The sequence below is a fragment of the Hyperoodon ampullatus genome (assembly GCF_949752795.1).
Source record: "Hyperoodon ampullatus genome assembly, chromosome: 3".
NCBI lineage: Eukaryota > Metazoa > Chordata > Mammalia > Artiodactyla > Ziphiidae > Hyperoodon > Hyperoodon ampullatus.
Genome location: NC_136916.1, coordinates 168,718,956 through 168,738,169, shown reverse-complemented (window position 1 = coordinate 168,738,169; position 19,214 = coordinate 168,718,956). Strand labels below are relative to the sequence as shown.

The 19,214-nt window shown below is 47.4% G+C and overlaps 1 protein-coding gene across 1 annotated transcript in view; it reads left to right on the top strand.

Annotated features, from left to right (window-relative positions):
• The window catches only part of LGMN (legumain), a 34,940-nt gene extending 18,888 nt beyond the window's left edge, over positions 1 to 16,052 (top strand). The window contains exons 3-14 of the mRNA XM_079698988.1: positions 2,107 to 2,204; positions 3,109 to 3,190; positions 4,411 to 4,496; positions 5,683 to 5,758; positions 6,376 to 6,438; positions 7,236 to 7,302; positions 8,166 to 8,284; positions 8,371 to 8,460; positions 10,255 to 10,455; positions 12,302 to 12,472; positions 15,148 to 15,215; positions 15,493 to 16,052. Of these exons, the coding sequence (XP_079555114.1) occupies positions 2,107 to 2,204; positions 3,109 to 3,190; positions 4,411 to 4,496; positions 5,683 to 5,758; positions 6,376 to 6,438; positions 7,236 to 7,302; positions 8,166 to 8,284; positions 8,371 to 8,460; positions 10,255 to 10,455; positions 12,302 to 12,472; positions 15,148 to 15,215; positions 15,493 to 15,535 (1,164 nt within the window). The 3' untranslated portion in view covers positions 15,536 to 16,052. The remainder of the gene's footprint in view (positions 1 to 2,106; positions 2,205 to 3,108; positions 3,191 to 4,410; positions 4,497 to 5,682; positions 5,759 to 6,375; positions 6,439 to 7,235; positions 7,303 to 8,165; positions 8,285 to 8,370; positions 8,461 to 10,254; positions 10,456 to 12,301; positions 12,473 to 15,147; positions 15,216 to 15,492) is intronic.
• The last annotated feature ends 3,162 nt before the right edge of the window (positions 16,053 to 19,214 follow it).

The window sequence follows — 19,214 nt, the reverse complement described above, 5'->3', positions numbered from 1 at the left end:
TGAGAATTAAATGAGATCGTGCATAGAAAGTCTGAGCATAGTGCCTGGCAAATAGAAGAAAGTCAATAAATGTATGAATTTTCATATTTATTCAGTCATCTGTTCATCTAACAGCTCTTGAATGCCAGGTCTTAGACTCACCCACTCAACATTTAGCAGCTGTATTTTGAGCACCCATTTTTTGCTATAAAGTCCATTTGTGTGGGGCATCTACAGGCAAAATGCTGGGTTTGGTGGTGAGTGAGCTTTATTTTATTTTATTTTATTTATTTATTTATTTATTTTTTTGCGGTACGCGGGCCTGTCACTGTCGTGGCCTCTCCCATTGCGGAGCACAGGCTCCGGATGCTCAGGCTCAGCGGCCATGGCTCACGGGCCCAGCAGCTCTGCGGCATGTGGGATCTTCCTGAACCGGGGCACGAACCCGTGTCCCCTGCATCGGCAGGCGGACTCTCAACCACTGCACCACCAGGGAAGCCCTATTTTATTTTTTAATTACTTTTTATTGGAGTATAGTTGCTTTACAGTGTTGTGTTTCTGCTGTACAGCAAAGTGAATCAGTTATACATATACATATACCCCCTCTTTTTTGGGTTTCCTTCCCATTTAGGTTACCACAGAGCATTGAGTAGAGTTCCCTGTGCTATACAGTAGGTTCTCATTAGTTATCTATTTTATACATAGTAGTGTATATGTGTCAATCCCAATCTCCCAATTCATCCGACCCCCTCTTCCCTCCTTGGTGTCCATAAGTTTCTTCTCTACATCTGTGTCTCTATTTCTGCTTTGCATATAAATTCACCTGTACCATTTTTCTAGATTCCACATATGAATGATATTGTATGATATTTGTTTTTCTCTTTCTGACTTACTTCACTCTGTATGACAGTCTCTAGGTCCATCCCACATCGGGCAAGCTTTATTTTAATTGATGTGCTAAGAGCTGTGTAGAATATGATCTGTGGAAGTCCAGTTCCTAAAGCCCTCTTCCTTAGAGAGGCAAGTAGCTGGGCAAACTGTTTCTTTTATTCTTTGTCCTAGGAAAGACATAATTAAATAAAAGCAGAAAGTTAGGTAACATATTTCCCTTCTGTTCTCAAATGATTTCCATGTCATGGAGTGTAGTATGTGTCATCTGAAAAAGGAAGCAAAGAATGTCTTTACCCTTTTATGGACAAGGAATCACATTAGCAAAGTTTTTCTTTTACCCTTAATATGGTCACCCTTGTTGTTATTTTTTTTTTTTAATTAATTTATTTATTTTTGGCTGTGTTGGGTCTTTGTTGCTGCACACGGGCTTTCTCTAGTTGTGGCGAGCAGGGGCTACTCTTCACTGCGGTGCACGGGCTTCTCTTGTGGAGCATGGGCTCTAGGTGCGTGGGCGTCAGTAGTTGTGGCTCGCTCTGGAGTGCAGGCTCGTAGTTGTGGTGCACGGGCTTAGTTGCTCTGTGGCATATGGGAATCCTCCTGGAGCAGGGCTCGAACCTGTGTCCCCTGCGTTGGCAGGCGGATTCTTAACCACTGTGCCACCAGGGAAGTCCCAACCCTTGTTATTTTTTAAAGTAAAGAGCACATCCCTCATTTCAATTCCTGAGCTGAACTTTTGAGTTTTCACTCAGTTCTCTGAACAGCAACTATGGCAGTTAAAGTTACTGGAACCAGAAGAATCCTGTGTGATACAGAACTAGCCGCTAAGCTTTTAATCTGCTGGTTCATCATTCTAAGTCATTCTGTTCTTCAGACCTAAATCAGTGCTTTCAGGAGACTTTTCTATGGTGTGGAAAATGAGAATAACTTATTCAGGACTTTCAAAGGCCCTTGTTGCCTGTAGATGTGATGGTGGTGGTGGTGGTGGTGTGTGTGTGTGTGTAATCCACATATACACTAACTGCCTGATGAATGAAAGTTTCATGGGGGGGTGTGTGGATTTTTAAGAATTGAATTGAAAAAGATAAATGAGTGTGTTTTAAAATAATTTAAATACCTGCCCAGTAGGGAGCGGTTCACAGCACATCTTCCATGAGAAAGAACATGTTGCTCATTAGAACTCCAAAACTGGCTTCCTTCCGGGAAAAATCTAACACTTGACAAAACCACTTCTCCCAGGCCGATGCGTGCCACGCCTACCAGATTGTTCACCGAAATGGGATTCCTGATGAGCAGATCATCGTGATGATGTATGACGACATCGCTAACTCTGAAGAGTGAGTAGGGAGTGCTTTGAACTTGATGGTGAGGAACTTCCGGGCATTTAAAAAAATGCACACAGACCCTCAGGAATCCTTAGATCAGCGGCCTAACGTTAGAATATAAACAGACTCCCGGATGAAATTCCACATGGCTGCTTCATCCAGAGCTTTGACCGTATCTTGGTGGGACCCAGCAATGGCAGGGACATAGGAAATGGTGGTGAAGGTCCTTGCACTGGGGCTTTGGAAGGATTTAAAGCATGAGTTCCCTCTCAGCTTGGGGAACTGACTCATCATTGCGTTCTATGGTGCTTGTTCCTAAGCTCTGAGCAGGGACGCCTCAGAGGCCCTGTACACAGAAGGCTCAGTTGTATCTTAGAATACATTAGAACATCTAACCCGTTCTAGTCTCCCAGCTCCTTGTATGGGTACTAACCCTAACCCTATCCAGTCTCCCAGCTCCTTGGTTCCCAGACTATGGCCCTGTACTGTGATCACATTAACAGCTCATAATCCATCCTGAGCTTTAACGCCTAAGCTCTTGTATGAAAGCCTTGTTTTCTGTTCTGTCTTTTTCTGAAAGTAGTCTTGCTCTGATAGATCTCTTGATGACATCTTGCCCCCAAGATGCAATCTGGTGTCCAGCAGGAAGCCAGGCACACAGGGGCCTGGGTCCCTGTCCTCGGTTTGCAGAGCTCAGTCCTTTGCTGCTCCTGCCAGGAACTCAGGAGTTGTAGGACACTGAGACCCCCGAGCTGCTAAAATCACTAACACGTTGGTGACCTCAGAGGCAATGAGGAATGTCTGTGGCAACCACGGTCATTTAGTATTTTAAAGCGTAACAGGGGTGTATTCACGAAGACATAGATTTCAGAGATACGTCACGTTGTGTGCTTCACTCGTGTCCTTTGATTTTCAGCAACCCCACCCCAGGAATTGTGATCAACAGGCCCAACGGCTCAGACGTGTACAAGGGGATTCTAAAGGACTACACGGGCGAGGTGAGGCGCGCCATGGGGTCGGAGCCAGCGGCGTCTGTTTCATTTCAGTGATGATTTTTCCCTCTTTCTTGTACTTCTGGAATCAGAACCTCATTAGACTGATTCCTGGTTAATGTTTCGTGTTTGTATTAAGATTTGTGCTTGAGGTGTAATTTCTGAGAATTTTGAAAGAAAGCAGAGGGAAAAAAAAGAACGTTAGTTGTAGTCTACTGATCTTTAGTTTCTAATCTTGTTGTACTTTAAGCCTCATAATAGATTTCCTTCCATAATACCTGATTTTCTTAGGATATTGCCAGTGATCTGATTATAGATTATCTGTGCCCTTTTCTGAAAATCAATTTTCTCAGCATCAGCTCTAGTACAAAATATATCTCTAAATTTTGTAAGAGAGTTTTTCATTAATTATGATAGTATATAACTTCTAGAACATTACATGCTTCCCAGTTGATTGAGGCTGTACACATTGACACATTTCTAAAAACACCATTATGACTTCAGCCTCATGGTTTCATAGTCTCTTTCTCGTGATGTCAGAGGGATCGAAACTAATATTCCTTGTGACAGAGAAACATCTGAAGTTTAGCAGTTCTTTCAGTTTTATTTTCCTCTTTTAAATTCAAGAACATTTAAATCAGACACATCATACATGTCATATAGATGATTCCATTTTTATAAAATTGTTTCTATATAGTTATATAGGGAAACATTTGGAATTTAGGTGGTGGGAATTTTGATGTCTTTTTTTCCTTGTGCTTTTCTGTATTACAGTTTTTAACGATTGCATATCCATTTTACAAAATCCCCTTTAAGGATGTTGAGTGTCCTTGGGAACTGGCCTTTTAAGAGGCAAGCTGGTTGCAAAGGTCAGCGCTGATGTTTCTGCCGCCCGCTTTGCTGTCTCTCTGAGGCGGTGTGCTCTTCCTCTGCTCTTTGCCCCTACCTACCGACATCTTTGGGTTTCTCCACATGAACTTTATAATGGTCAAGAAGGAATGGCAGGCTTGCTGAGTTGGCATCAGCCAAAGACAAGATGATACTTGAGACGAGGTCATGTACATGCCCAGGAAACACTGGATCTTTCTTGGTTGCAAAGTGTTTGCCCTTAAACCTTAAGCCTTGGAGGTATGTGGATGGTGGCCTGGGCCCTCTGCAACAGACTCAGCCAACGCACTGATTTGAAGTGACAGCTGCATCTGATTTCAACTCCCAATTCTTTGTAGGATGTCACCCCGCAAAATTTCCTTGCTGTGTTGAGAGGTGATGCAGAGGCAGTGAAGGGCAAAGGATCTGGAAAGGTCTTGAAGAGGTAATGTCTGTTTTATGGCTGTCACACTTTTCTGAATGACGTGGTACCCCAGAACTGAGAATTCAAACAGGCCTTGCCCTTTGTTCCCGGACTATTTACCTGTGAGAGATGGCAGCGTGGGGACCTTTGCCCTGACAGGCTGCACAGACCTGGTGGCTTCTTTTGGCAGCCCATTTCTGTAACGAATTAACCCTGGGGTCCCTGGTTAGCCTTAGTGAAATGTTCCCTATCACTTAAACCCGCTGTGTTTTGTTGTCTGTGGATCCTAGTGCTGGTCGGTTCCACTACCAGTGGAACACGCCAAGACAGGCGTGAGGCTCTGTGGCCAATCAGGTTGTAGGGCCCCCGCCCCGCCTCCTGCCGACCCTGTGCTCTGATGGCGGGTCAGCCCAGTGGGAGGAGGACATTTGTAAGTTCAGAGCAAACCTCCGTATGGGAGAAAACTCATCCTATTGCTTGCCCTGATGGCTGTGGGTTAGAGATGTCTTGTTTAGCATCTCTTTATGCAGCATTTTGACATGACGTCAGGGACCTTAGGAGCATGACTTCAGAGAGTCTCAGGTACCTGGCAAATGGTGCTGTTTTCCTTATGCCCGAGGGGAGACCTGGGCACAAGTAGCTCGTGTGAGTTAGAGCAGAGACGGACATCTGCGGGGGATGAACCAAACTGCCTCCGAGTGAGTTGCTGCATCTCTGCAACCTTGAAGCAGGGCCCTCTGAGTGGAAGCCTGATGAGGGGGCGCAGGTGGGCGTCCCAGGCCGCGTGCAGGCCGAGGGGCCCGGAGGGGCAGTCGGAGCTGCAGGACCGTGCTTGGCGGTGTGTCCTGGCTCCCTTACTCGTTTCGGAGAGATCTGGTGGCACAGCGTGGCCGCCCGGGATGAGGCCCTGTTGCCAGAGGCCTTGCTATCCAGATCACCCTGGGCTGTCTGCCGAGCACCCTCCCGGCCGTGATTGAGACCCTCCAGGCTCTGGGACGCGCCTCGTGGTTCAGAAGGGCACCCAGTGGGAGCAGAGGGAACAGGCTGGACGGCGGGCTCCTGGGCTCCTCCTCCCACCTGGTGGCGAGACTGTAATCCTCAGACCTCTCCTGAGTTTTTTGATTGGGGTGGCTTTTCAGAGAAATGGAAGTAGAAATAAGAAATGGTCCACTTGGACTCTCATGCTCGTGTGCATGTCTCTTGGCAGTGGCCCCCGGGACCACGTGTTCGTTTACTTCACTGACCATGGAGCCACTGGAATACTGGTGTTTCCTAACGACGATGTGAGTTTTTCTTAATGTTTTAAAGACAAGCTGGGTGGGAACTCCCTGGCGGTCCAGTGGTTAGGACTCCACACTGTCACTGCAGAGGGCCCGGGTTCAATTCCTGGTCGGGGGACCCACAAGCCATGTGGTATGGCCAAAAAAAAAACAAGCTGGGAGAATGGGAAACAAAACCTCAGTGTTGGCAGGCCACCTGTGACGTGTGTCTCTAACATCCTACAGCGTAGGTTCGTATGTGGCTGCTGAGGGTGAGGTCACATTTAGCAGCTTGAAATCTATCCAGAGGCATCTCTTCCAGCAGGTTTTCCCTGCGTGTCTCCTGACATCACAGCATGAGTCTCTGTCCCTGAACTTGGGTGCAGTACACTGGACACAGTCATAGAACATAGTCCCTGAATGCTCGGGACAAAGTGATGAGGAAGCACATCTGCTTCCCCTTTTTATTATGTGATTAAAGCCCTCGATGATGTTCTCGGATAATGCTGTTCACCACGATTATCTCTCAGGATTTCTAAATAAGAATTTATAAAGCATCATTAAGACTTGATTAGTGGGTTATCCAACAAATGGTTTCTCTTGATGTGTTTGGTCCGAATGTCCATATTCTTACCTTTCAGCTTCACGTCAAGGACCTGAATGAGACCATCCATTACATGCACAAACACAAGATGTACCAAAAGGTAATGTCAGTGCTTGGGGTGGCCTTGGGGGAGGAATGTGAGGGATGCAGTGGAAGCAAAGCCCATGGTTCTTCGACAGGCCTCCTAACTCTGGATTGGCTGTGTTTTTGGGAAAGGGTGTCCTTTCAATCAGTCTTGACCTCTGGTCTCCCAGGATTAACTTTCTGTGATTCTACAGCTTCAGCTGTTAGATCAGAATCACTGGCGATCTTGTTAAAGTACAGTGTGGGTCCCAGCCCCAGAATTTGGCTCAGTTGTTCTGGGGAGAGGCCTGAGGGTTTGCCTTTCTGAGTTTTCAGGTGATGCTGATGCTCCTGGTCTAGGGACCACACTTTGAGGACTACTGTTTCTAGGGCTGTCACCAATCTGGGGCAGCTGGGGAGGAAAATACCACCTTCTTATGTTCCCTTTGGCCCTCTCTGGCCCCTTTTGCACCCTGTATGGAACCTGTGTAGCTCAGGCGTGTATGTGTTAGTAACGTGTTTTGCTCTTGGAAACTGCTCCCTGCGTTGGATGGCAGATCCGTTTTCCTTAGCATCATCTATGGCTCCATATTTTTCTGCGTTATTTCAGCTAATAGATCATTTTATTCTATTAGCCATGCATAAATTTGGGTCCTTCTGGTTTGTATGACAACAGCTTCTGTAGCCTCTGCTTCTTACAGCAGAGATGTCTCCCAAAAGCAAAAGTGAAAGACCCTTAAGAAACAGGGCAAGAGAGTGGGCAAAGTCAAAGTAGCATTTGCGAGAGGTCTGTGCCTGGGCGGGGTGAGTTCACCTGTCTCATTCACCTCCCAGATGGTGTTCTACATTGAAGCCTGCGAGTCTGGGTCCATGATGAGCCACCTGCCCCACAACATCAATGGTAGGTAGTGGGAGCACTGGGCCTCTGAGCCGGGCTGGGTGAGCACCTGGCTACACGGTGCAATTGGACATTCTCTGAATCTGCCCATGGGAAGAACCAAGTGTCTTACATAAGCCAGGCCTAGGCCAGCCTAGTGCTTGGAAGTAGGGGGATACCTGTGGGCAGCTCTGAGCTTCTTCTACTCCTGGAGGGTTAGTGGTCAGGCAATGAAGGGATGTAAGCTCTGGATATGAACTCTGTGGTGCTCTGACCAAAATCACAGTCTTTGGACCGGCCTCTGTCCTTTGAGATGTGTTGCTTTCCGGCTGTCTGGTCTTGTGCAGGTGACTTACCCTCTTGGACCTTCAGATTTACTCATCTGTAAAATGGGGATAAAGATATAGTGTCTGTTAGGAGAGCTACATTTTAAGCGATGACATTTGTCCAGCATAGTTCTGAGCCCATGGTAGCTAGGTAGTAAATGGTAGCTATTTCATATGTTCAGTCCATCTAAGTGTTTCTTTAATAAATGTTCACTTTCTGTGGAAATGAAGTGAGGTCCATATCCTTCAAGATTCCAGAGCTACTCAAATCTGTTAGCACTATTCCAAAATAGCTGGATGTCCTAGGAAGCACTCCTGCTTGCTCATTGCTGCAGAAAGCGTCTATCAGCTGGCTTCTCTTTTTCCACATTTAGTTTTAGATGAGTTACTGAAACTCAGTGAACAGGGCTGGATACAAGGAGGTCTCCCTGCCCTCCCTGAGCTGATCATAGGTGACCTGCTTTGATTGCACTAGGAAAGGAGGAGGAACTCAAGCTTCAAGTGGAATCCGCAGACAGCCGAGAATAAAACACGACTGAAATGTGTCTTTAATTCCTCTAGTTTATGCAACTACTGCTGCCAACCCCAGGGAGTCGTCCTATGCGTGTTACTACGATGAGGCGCGGTCCACGTTCCTGGGGGACTGGTACAGTGTCAACTGGATGGAAGACTCGGACGTGGTGAGCCATCCGGGGGCCGGCTGCCCAGCTGAGGCTTAGCTGTCAGCTGCGATCATCAAAGGACTTGACTGTTTTCATTTTCGCAGGAGGATCTGACCAAAGAGACCCTCCACAGGCAGTACCAGCTGGTGAAGTCCCACACCAACACCAGCCACGTCATGCAGTATGGAAACAAGGTGAGGAGAGGAGCCTCGTAGTCCTGATGATGCCTCAAGTCTCAGGCTGGCTTACCGGGGACGTTTCTCTCCCGGTGAAGGGAAACGGAATCCGTCCGGGTGGGGAACGGCTGAGGCAGGGCTGGCTCTGCCTCCCACGGCCGCTCCATCCTGGAGATTCCGCCTGTGCTTTGGAATCAGACTTAGGTTCAAACTCACAAAGTTGTGAGACTTTGGGCAACCTACCTGACCTCTCTGAAACCTCTCTGTTTCCTCCTTGGTCAAAGCCCTAGCGCACAAGGTGCTGAGGAGCAAAAAGAAGGGGGTCCATCACGTGCACGAAACACACAGTGAGAGGTTACTGAATCGAAAGCTTCTCCTGTGAGTTTTGTGGCTTTGCCCCGTAGAACCCCACACCCTGAATCCTCCGGGGTCCAGCCTTCCTGCAGTTGCAGGATGTTATCTTGACCCTTTGGCTATAGATTCGAGACTTTTACCGCCCCTATCCCCCCCCGCCGCCAGCTACGTTCACAAGGGACCTAGGTGGTAAAATAGGTCAGTCCATCAGGGCTGTCCGGACAGAGGTCATAGCAGGTGGCTGCTGAAGGCTTGGGCCTTAGGTGCCACCCCTGGGGCTAGCCCGCGGGATGTGCAGAGGAGGTGATGTGTAGAGGAGGTGATGTGTGCGGGGCTTCCAGTAGTCTGTACGACCAGACATCATGCCCCAGGTGGCCTGCCACCAGCTGAGAGCTCGCCAGCTGAGTTCTGTTCCTTTGGTGTGAGCACTGGCCTTCTAGAAGACCTTGTGAGTGGTCAGTCCAGCTATTCCCTTCAGCACTTCTCGGGCAGAGTGTGGACTGGAGGGCCCGGGAGCCAGCAGGGCAGTCACAGGCCACGAGAAGTGCACTCAGGATGCCGTGGGCTTGGCCAGGCTTTTGAGGTGGGCTAGTGGGGAGATAGAGCAGCGAGAAGGCCAGGGAAAGGTCATTCAGAGGGGGCAGGGTCACAGGTGGCGCTGCCCCAGCTTTGTCGGGGGATTGGAGGGAGGGAGGGGACCAGCAACAACTCTTCTGCCCTGAGCTTTCTGTTCTCTTTACAATTTCCTCAGCATTAGCCACATCTGCTCTTGGTTGAGGAGGTATGAAGGATCTTTTCTAAGCATTATGTTTCTATATACGTGTGCGTATATTTTGTTTTAGAACTGTTTTTAGATTAGCGTCGCTTGGTTTAGGAACGTGACTGCTTGTAGCATTTCTTTCCCTCTTAATCGGGATCCAGTCTGCAGTGACCCCCGCAGGCAAACGCAGCCAGGCAGTCGGGCCCGCTTGTTAGGCCCTGATGCCAAGTCGGCCCCGCCCCTCGGTGGCTTTAGCTCTGCCCATCTCAGTGGACCCAGCCCTCAGCTCTGACCTGGACAGATGCTCTGACCTTCCTTCTGCTGGTCACTAGGGGCAGGCGGGTGAGCGTGGAGGGGTGAGCACAACCCAGGGTCACCCCTGGCTGAAACGACTCTGGTACGAGCGTGGCGGAACTGGGTAGCGGTTCTGCTGCAGAGGATGCCAGGCAGCTTCGAAGTTCATCATCAGTGGATTTCAGGTGGTCAAATGCGTTGCCTCGCCCGCTGCTGAAGACCAAGCGCGTGCTTTCAGGCTGCGATTGTGACCCTTCAGTGGTCCTGAAACCACATGGGGTGAGCTGTGGACTCTAGGACCCAAGGGGTGTTTGGCACATCTGCCCCTCCCACTTAAACTGACTCTCTCTCTCTCTCTCTCTCCCCCCAACCCCCGCCCGCTCCCTCTCCCCCTCCCTCCCCAGTCCATCTCTGCCATGAAGTTGATGCAGTTTCAGGGTCTGAAACACAAAGCTAGTTCTCCCATCTCCCTGCCCCCAGTCAAACACCTTGACCTCACTCCAAGCCCCGAGGTGCCCCTCACCATCATGAAAAGGAAACTGATGAGCACCAATGATCTGCAGGAGTCCAGGCGTCTTGTCGAGAAGATCGACAGGCAGCTGCAGGTAAGTGGTGGCGAAGCTGCGGCTCCCAGCCTTGCCGGGCAGCGTGTGCGAGTCCTGTCTCTGCCTCCTGAGCATAAGTCCGTGTTGGTGGGAGCCAAGTGACAGAGCTCTGGGGTCACCCTCCTCCTGCCACACTGGGAGTACATGGGAAAGGAAACCAGGCTTTGTACTCGCTGTAAAGTGGACATGAGTGAGCAGGGCAGTGGCCAGCTTCATTCTTCATCAGTGAACTGGCCTTGACCTCTTTGGAAGCAGGAAGCAAAGAGAGGAAGCCTGTCTCCTGCCAAGAAGCCATGGCATATGGGTGTTTCCTCTTTTACACCTAGTTGCTTACAAGACATTTTTATTTTGCTGCTTAGTGAGTTAGTAGCTAATCATATTTAAAAACAAAAATCCAGTGCACAAAAAATTTCTGCTGCCTTAGGAAATCATAGTCACGGCCCCAAATTCTTCGTAAAATGCTTGAGCAATCTTTTACGATGACTGGGTTTGTTTTCAGCAGCTCATCAGTTTGTTTGCAACTGGCCGAATTTCTTTGCAAATTCTAGCTGTGTGGCTAGAACCACCAGGTGTGTTCTCACGAGATGCTGGGCAAAGGCTGTCTGTTCAAAAGCCAGCTGTGTAGACTCTATCCCCTCATCAGCACAGCACAGGGATCGATGTGCTGGGACACAGCCTGAATTTTCTAGGAAAGAAAAAAAAATCTGTATGATCTGTCTTAAAGTCGTATATCTCATAATCCTGACAGCTAGCCGTCCTACACGTGGTACATTAACCAGGATGGGGTTTTTGTTGTAGTTGTTGGTACCACAGTGTAATACAACAGTTCTCGTATTTCCTTGCTCTCAGACCTCTTTACATTCTTAAAATTATTGATCCCAAAGAGCTTTTGTTGGTGTGGGTTATATCAATATTTACTGCATTAGAAATGAACACTGAGATTTTTAAAATAGTAACTCACTTAGAAATCATAATAAACCCATTTGGGGTTAATATATTTTTTATGAAAAAGAATTATTTTCTAACATAAAAACAATTTGGGTGAGAAGAGTGACATCACTACACTTTTGCAAATCTGTTTTCTGCCTGGCATTACAGAAGACAGCTGGGTCATCGTACCTGTGTTTGCATTCACTGTTGGGCTCTTTTGTTCTGGTTGAGATATATAAAGAAAGTGTAACCTTACACAGATACATAGTTGGGAAAGGGAGGACATGATGGAGCCCCCAAGAAGCCTGGGGGACCCCCGTGGTCCTGGACCACATGTTGAGACCTGCTGGTCTGGCACACAGTGGGTAGGGAGCATTCGGGTATGAATGGAACAAACCCTGGCTGGGGAGCGGGAGGGTCAGGGGACTCGATTGAAAGTTTTGGTTGACATGGAAGCAGCTTCCTCCTTAATGATGCTGGTTTTCATTATCTGGGAAGAAAATGACGTCCACCCTTTGCATCCTTCTGTCTAAGCATCTGATGGTTTCCAGAACGGACAAAGGTGCCTGTGAACACATAGCACCGCTTATGGGACAACAGTCTACTTTGGGGCACAATTTCTACATGCCCTCCCGCACCCCCCACTTCCTTAGCCTGGGCCATACCTGCTCTTCAGGTATTCAGATTTAAATGCTTCCATCATGCCTGAAGATCCCTAAAAGGCAGGGTATTTCTGAAGGATTCTAGCTGTAACAGAAGCCTCGCGGGTGCATCTTTGGCCGTGGAAAGCATCTGTTGGCATCTCTTTCAACATACTGGGGTGGAGGCTCTATGAAAGAGGCATCTAACTGGCCCAGGGTTCCAGGAGAGACTACGTTAAGTAAGATACATTTGGAAAAGATGTGTTTCTTCACAGGCCAGAAATGTCATCGAGAAGTCAGTGCGGAAGATTGTCGCCTTGATCTCAGGGTCCGATGCTGAGGTAGACAGGCTCCTGTCCCAGAGAGCCCCGCTCACGGCGCACGACTGCTACCAGGCAGCCGTGTCGCACTTCCGCACGCACTGCTTCAACTGGCACAACCCCACGGTAAGCCCAGACCCTGGGGCTGCCGGCCTCTGCATCCTGCCTTCCGTGGGCCAACTAGCTTGGCCTTCCTCTGCATCTTAAGCCCCAAACCTGAGTTAGTACTGTCCACTGGGAATCACATCAGGTGCATTGCCTTGTAGAAGGTTCCGTCTTGTAGAAGAAGCAACAGGCTCATTCAGAGGCCTTTGGTGGGGATGTGAGAGGAGAAAGGTCATCCAAAATCACTGACCCTAAATCTTGGCCCCAGACACTCTGAACTGTCCCAGTGGCTGGGAGAGCTTACCAGTCATAGACCATTCAACTGCCATTTCCATTGGCCTTTGAAGGGACTTCCTTCTCTTCACACTGTGCCGTCTCTGCCAAACCCCACCCCTCCGCCCTGCCCCTCACACCAGCCATGCAGGTTTCTCCCTTCTGGGTCTGTTCCGACCTCTTCCCCAGATTTGTTGAAGCAGGCCCTGGCCCATGGAGGAGAAGAAAGGACCTAGTTTCTGCAGATTGTCGAATGTCAGGGTTGCAAGGTACCTAAAAAGCCTCCTTTCTGGTCAGTACTTACACGATGCTTGGCTCCTTATAGGGAAGGGGTTAGCAAACTGTGGCCCGCAGGCCCATTCCTGCCCACAGCCTGTTGGGTTTTCCCCTCCACAGCCTGTTTTTATAAATAAAGTTTTATCGAAACACAGCCACACTCAGTCACATAGCTTTCACCCTGCAGCAGAGTTGAGTAGTTCACACAGCCTACAAAGCCTCAAATATTTATTGTCTCGCCCTTGACAGAAAAGTTTGCCAAGTCCTGCTTTAGACCCATGCTTTTCGATAACAGTGGTCACTAGCCTCACGTGGCTCGTTAAACTTGAATTTAAATTGATTAAGGATTGACATGTACACACTACAATATATAGAATAGGTAACTAAACAACCTACTAAATAGCACAGGGAACTCTACTCAGTACTCTGTAATGACCTATATGGGAAAAGAATCTGAAAAAGAATGGATATATGTGTATGTGTAACTGACTCACTTTGCTGTACAGCGGAAACTAGCACAACATTGTAAAGCAACTCTACCCCAATAGAAAAAAATTAATTTAAAATAAAGAAATAAATGGATTAAAATGAAACCAAACATAAAAGTCAGTTCCTTAGCTGCAGTAGCCACATTTCCCGTGTTCAGGAGCCACATGTGGTGAGTGGCTACTGAATTGAGAACGTTATAGAACATTTTCATTGTTGCAGAAAGTCCTCTCTGGGCTGTGACGTGCAGACCATGGTCATCCTCAGATACTTCTGAGGATGGAGTGCTGGGCACTTGGGAGATAGATAGCTCTCCATTATTAAAAGGCTCTTAACTTTATTTTTCATTTATTTAACAAAGCATTCTATTTAATGATTTTTTAAATTCCCATTTATTTAACAAATACTTAATCCTCTGGTGTTACATTTTTTGCCTGCTGGAATCAGAAAGTGAATCTCTCCTTTCTTCCTCTTGTGAGTTCTCAGGTTCCTTTGAAGTGTTTTTCAAGGTAAACACCCCCAGTTATTTCCGTCTTAGTTGCCATGTGTTTGGCAATCACTTACCATCCGTCTCCCTCACCACTGTGTCCCAGACTAAAGCCAGGGTGCCAGGGGGAGGTCCGAGCTAACAGACGGGAGCAGGGACAGGGAGTTCTCATCCAGGAGTCCTTACCTGGGCTTGAGGGTGCTGCCAACCCCCTGTACATGTGCATTTTTCTTTTTACATCTTTATTGGAGTATAATTGCTTTACAATGGTGTGTTAGTTTCTGCTTTATAACAAAGTGAATCAGTTATACATATACATCTGTTCCCATATCTCTTCCCTCTTGCGTCTCCCTCCCACCCTCCCTATACCACCCCTCCAGGTGGTCACAAAGCACCCAGCTGATCTCCCTGTGCTATGCGGCTGCTTCCCACTAGCTATCTATTTTACGTTTGGTAGTGTATATATGTCCATGCCTCTCTCTCGCTTTGTCCCAGCTTACCCTTCCCCCTCCCCATATCCTCAAGTCCATTCTCTAGTAGGTCTGTGTCTTTATTCCTGTCTTACCCCTAGGTTCTTCATGACATTTTTTTTCTTAAATTCCATATATATGTGTTAGCATATGGTATTTGTCTTTCTCTTTCTGACTTCACTCTGTATGACAGACTCTAGGTCCATCCACCTCATTACAAATAGCTCAATTTTGTTTCTTTTTATGGCTGAGTAATATTCCATTGTATATATGTGCCACATCTTCTTTATCCATTCATCCAATGATGGACACTTAGGTTGTTTCCATCTCCTGGCTATTGTAAATAGAGCTGCAATGAACATTGTGGTACATGACTCTTGCATTTTTCTTATGAGATGGTCCATAAGTCTCACCAGATAATCTAAAGGTGGGAGGGGATCCCTGACTCAATAAAGGTTAAGAACCATTGGTGTAATTTTTTTTTCTTTTTTTTGACTGCACCAGGCGGCTTGTGGGATCTTAGCTCCCCAACCAGGGATCGAATCTGGGCCCTCAGCAGTGAAAGTGCAGAGTCCTAACCACTGGACTGCCAGGGAATTCTCAGGAACCACTGGTCTAGATGCTTTACATATTCCCACGTTAGGAGCTGATCGTGTTATAAAATGATGATGTTTGATCATGCTTTTTGGTTTGTTTTCCTCCAGTACGAGTATGCTTTGAGACACTTGTACGTGTTGGTCAACCTTTGTGAAAACCCTTATCCGATTGACAGGTAACCCTGCACCTGGCATTTAAAGGGTCGGTGTCCTTCTGAAAGCAGAAGGGCACATGTAGCACTGCTGTCCTCTTCTACACCTGGGCACTTTGCTTCTGCCGGCTTCTGCCGGCTTCTACCTCTCACTGTGGACGAATTCAAAATAGATGCATCCCCAGGGTTGCTGGGTTGGGTGGGTCTGTCATACATGTTCCGTGGTGGGTTCTCTTCATCTTCATTTCTTTAGAGTTGACCAACTTTGGGTTCAACAACTTCTTCCTCCCGTTTCTTACAGAATAAAATTGTCCATGAACAAGGTATGCCTTGGTTACTACTGAAATGCTGTCGACGCTTTTCTGAATGTGAACACGTCCCTTAGAATGTGTGCTAATCAGAGACAGAAGAGCTGGGGCCAGAGGGAGGCTCCCCCCACGGCTGCAGGCCCTCCCGGGGATGTGATCGGGCCACGCGGGCTGCACTCCAGGCCTCCCCCAGGATGGCTTGCTCACCTTTACCTACTTCCCCAGCTCCTACAGGTCCTGTGTGATCCTCTGAAAAACCCACAGATTTGGGAGGCTAATCTCTGCACTGAGAAAGGTGCATTTGCTTTCTAAGGGGTTTTTTTTGCCCATGCCTTTTAAGGAGCGACTCGTTCACTGGGGCTTCTGCAGCCAGTGAAAGAGTCTTTGAGGAATTTGAAGTCAGAACCTCTTAAGTCTTTACAGTGATTTTATGGAAGAGGGACATAAACCCCAAATGAAAAACTATTTTTAGAAAATAGTATAATTTTTGATTGCTTTTGTATTTTATTTGTCAATAATGGACAAGTCTGAAAAATAAAGATTTATAACTGAATCCGAGTATTAATTTCAGGCCCCCGACTTTGTAGTCTATGCTCCTGGCCCCTCCTGGTGGGGTCCACTTCCCATCTGTGTCTTCCAGCTTCCCCTGTCCCACACCGCCACCTGCCACTTTGTTCTCCCTGCTCCCGACCGCCTGGACTTTTCAGGCTCCTGTGCCTTTGCTCCTTGCTGTGCCTTGTGCCCTGGAGTGCCTTTCCCTCCATCTGACCCATCCTCAAGGTGTATCTGAAAGTGCCCTGTCTTCCTCAGCTTCCTTCTCTCCCACACACAAAAGTCCCCTCTCCTCTGTCCGTCGGCATTTGCATTTTCCTTGGGTCTTTTCCAGCACTTGTAGGGGTCTGCCCTTACACCACGCCTGGGGGCTGGGAGGTTATCTAAGCTCCTCTGAGGGCACAGGCTGCCTGCCTTGCCTTTGTTTCCCTTGGCCCAGTGTCCCACACGGGGTGGTACTCACCGTGGGTTTGTGAAAGACATTTAAAAGTAGCACTAACTCTCTCCACGTAGTGGAATATTACACGGCCATGTAAAGGATGAAGCACTGCTACAGCTCCAGCATTTAGCCAAGGGAAAGAAGCCAGTCACACAAGACCCTGTATTATACGATTCGACTTGTATCTAATGTCCAGAATAAGCAAATCTATAGAAACAGAAAGTGGATGAGTGATGCCGGGAACCAGGGAGAGAGGGAAATGGGGAAATAGTGACAGCTAATGGGCATGAGGATTCTTTTGGGGCTGATGAAAATGTTCAGAGACTGATCACGATGATGGTTGTAAAGCTCTGAATGTACTAAATAAAACCCAGTGACTTGTACACATCAAATGGAATTATGTGGTTTGCTAATTATGTTTCAGAAACGTTCTTTTTTAAAATAAGCCATATACCTAGATGACTTAGAGAGCAAAGAAAAAAGGAACACTAAACCACGACACTTGTGACCACCTGTCTTTATGTAGTGAAACCTGTCTTATTTAGCAGGGGTTGACGCCTTTAAAGTTTGGAGGTACGGACTGGAAGTTGAGATACTGGCAAAGAGGGTTATTTATATCTGTGACAGATTCAAGGGTGATACTTTTGTTTCTAATGGGCCCATTTTTAATCAGTTTATCCTTTCTCCATGAGGTTGTCCTAATACATCCAGTCACGTGACCAGGATAAAGAGCTCTTATTGTCCTACAGATTTGGGGGGGCTTTAGGGATTTAAGTAACAAGTACAAGAAGCGTAAGGTGTGTGAACATGTATCACTATAGCTCAAGAATGGGCAGCCCTGAGGGCCGGCTGATGTTCAACGAAATGCAAATACTGACAAGTAGAATATTTAAAAGGAGTCTCTTAAAAGGCCTCAATGGGGCTTCCCTGGTGGCACAAAAGGGCTTCCCTGGTGGCGCAGTGGTTGAGAGTCCGCCTGCCGATGCAGGGGACGCGGGTTCGTGCCCCGGTCCGGGAGGATCCCACATGCCGCGGAGCGTCTGGGCCCGTGAGCCATGGCCGCTGAGCCTGCGCGTCCGGAGCCTGTGCTCCACAACGGGAGAGGCCGCAGCAGTGAGAGGCCTGCGTACCGCAAAAAAAAAAAAAAAAAAAGGCCTCAACGTTCAGGTGGTAAAAATTCTGTTCTATTTTCTAGAACTGTTAACTACTTTGTGACCCTGCTTCTCTCTTACTATTTGTCCTCCCTGTAGAACAAAAATATACTTAACTATTTAACAAGTGCAGTAACTTGAATGTTCATGGTTCTAAAGATTAAAAGCAACTTGTTCATTTCTCAAATGAATGGCAGTTTCCTAAGTAAGTCACACTGCCTTGACTTTTCTTTCTCCTCATGTGGTTCACAGGCCCCCAGCAGACATGGCTCTCCATCCCTCGTATTAAGCCATTTTCTATTAGATTTCTGATAAGGGTGACCTTTCTATGTGTATCACAACTAGGACCAGCATTTTTTCCCTAGTTATATCCAAAATGTACAGACATGTTCTGTCATAAGAGGTACATAGTACAGAAACTTTCGGAGTAAAATGTGGCCAACCCTTTACTTCCCCAGAAATCCCACATGTCAGCTTGTATTCATCATTAGAATGCCCTTTCTACATATTTACATACCTATATACAAATAATACTTTTTTGCCTTTGCATTATAAAATAAAAACAGATATAGAAAACCATGCAAAACAAGTGTAATGCTTAGTGAATTAGATGAACATCCTTGTGACTACCACCCAAGTCAAGAAATAGAACTTTACCAGATGTATTAGTCAAGATTCTCCTGAGAAACAGAACCAGTTGGATGTGTATACATATAGAGAGTGACATTTATCTGAAGGAATCAGCTCACATGATTGTGGAGACCTGGTAAGTCCAAAATTGCAAGCTGGAGACCCAGGGGGAGGAGTCCAGGCCAAAGGCCACCTGCTAGCAGAATCCCTTCTTGCTCAGGGAAGGTCAATCTTTGCTCTCCTAAGGCCTTCAGCTGATTGGCTGGGGCCCACCCACATTGTGGAGGGTCATCTGCTTTGCTCAGAGTCTACTCATTTAAATGTTAACATCATCCAAAAAGTCCACAACATCCAGAATAATATCTGACTAAATAAGCACCGTGGCCTAGTCAAACGGACACGTAAAATCACCAGCCACCCTGGAAGCCCGTGCTTGTGCTCCATCCCAGTCACAGAACACCCCAGCCAACCCCCCACAAAGAGTAACCACTCTCCCTGGGTTCTTTGTGGTTTTATCACAAGTGTGTATCCCTAGACCCTCGTTTTAGTCTTTACTCTGCAGGTTTCCTCATCCTTTTTTTTCCTTCCAATTTCTGTTGACGAGTCCAGGCTGTGGATCGGCAGAGTCCCTCAGTCTGGACGTTGCTGATTACACGTTCAAGCTGCTGTTGAGCATGTTTTTCTGACGCCCAGCTCTCTTACAAATCAGCAGCAGTATCCAGAGGACTTAGACGTGTCTAATGGGTTTCAGTCCATTGTACTTCTGTACTGAGGCTCAAATTGTTCATTTTTGGCTGGTGGAATCTTTTTTTTTTTTTTTTTTTTTTTTTGCGGTACGCGGGCCTCTCACTGTTGTGGCCTCTCCCATTGCGGAGCACAGGCTCCGGACGCGCAGGCTCAGCGGCCATGGCTCACGGGCCTAGCCGCTCCACGACATGTGGGA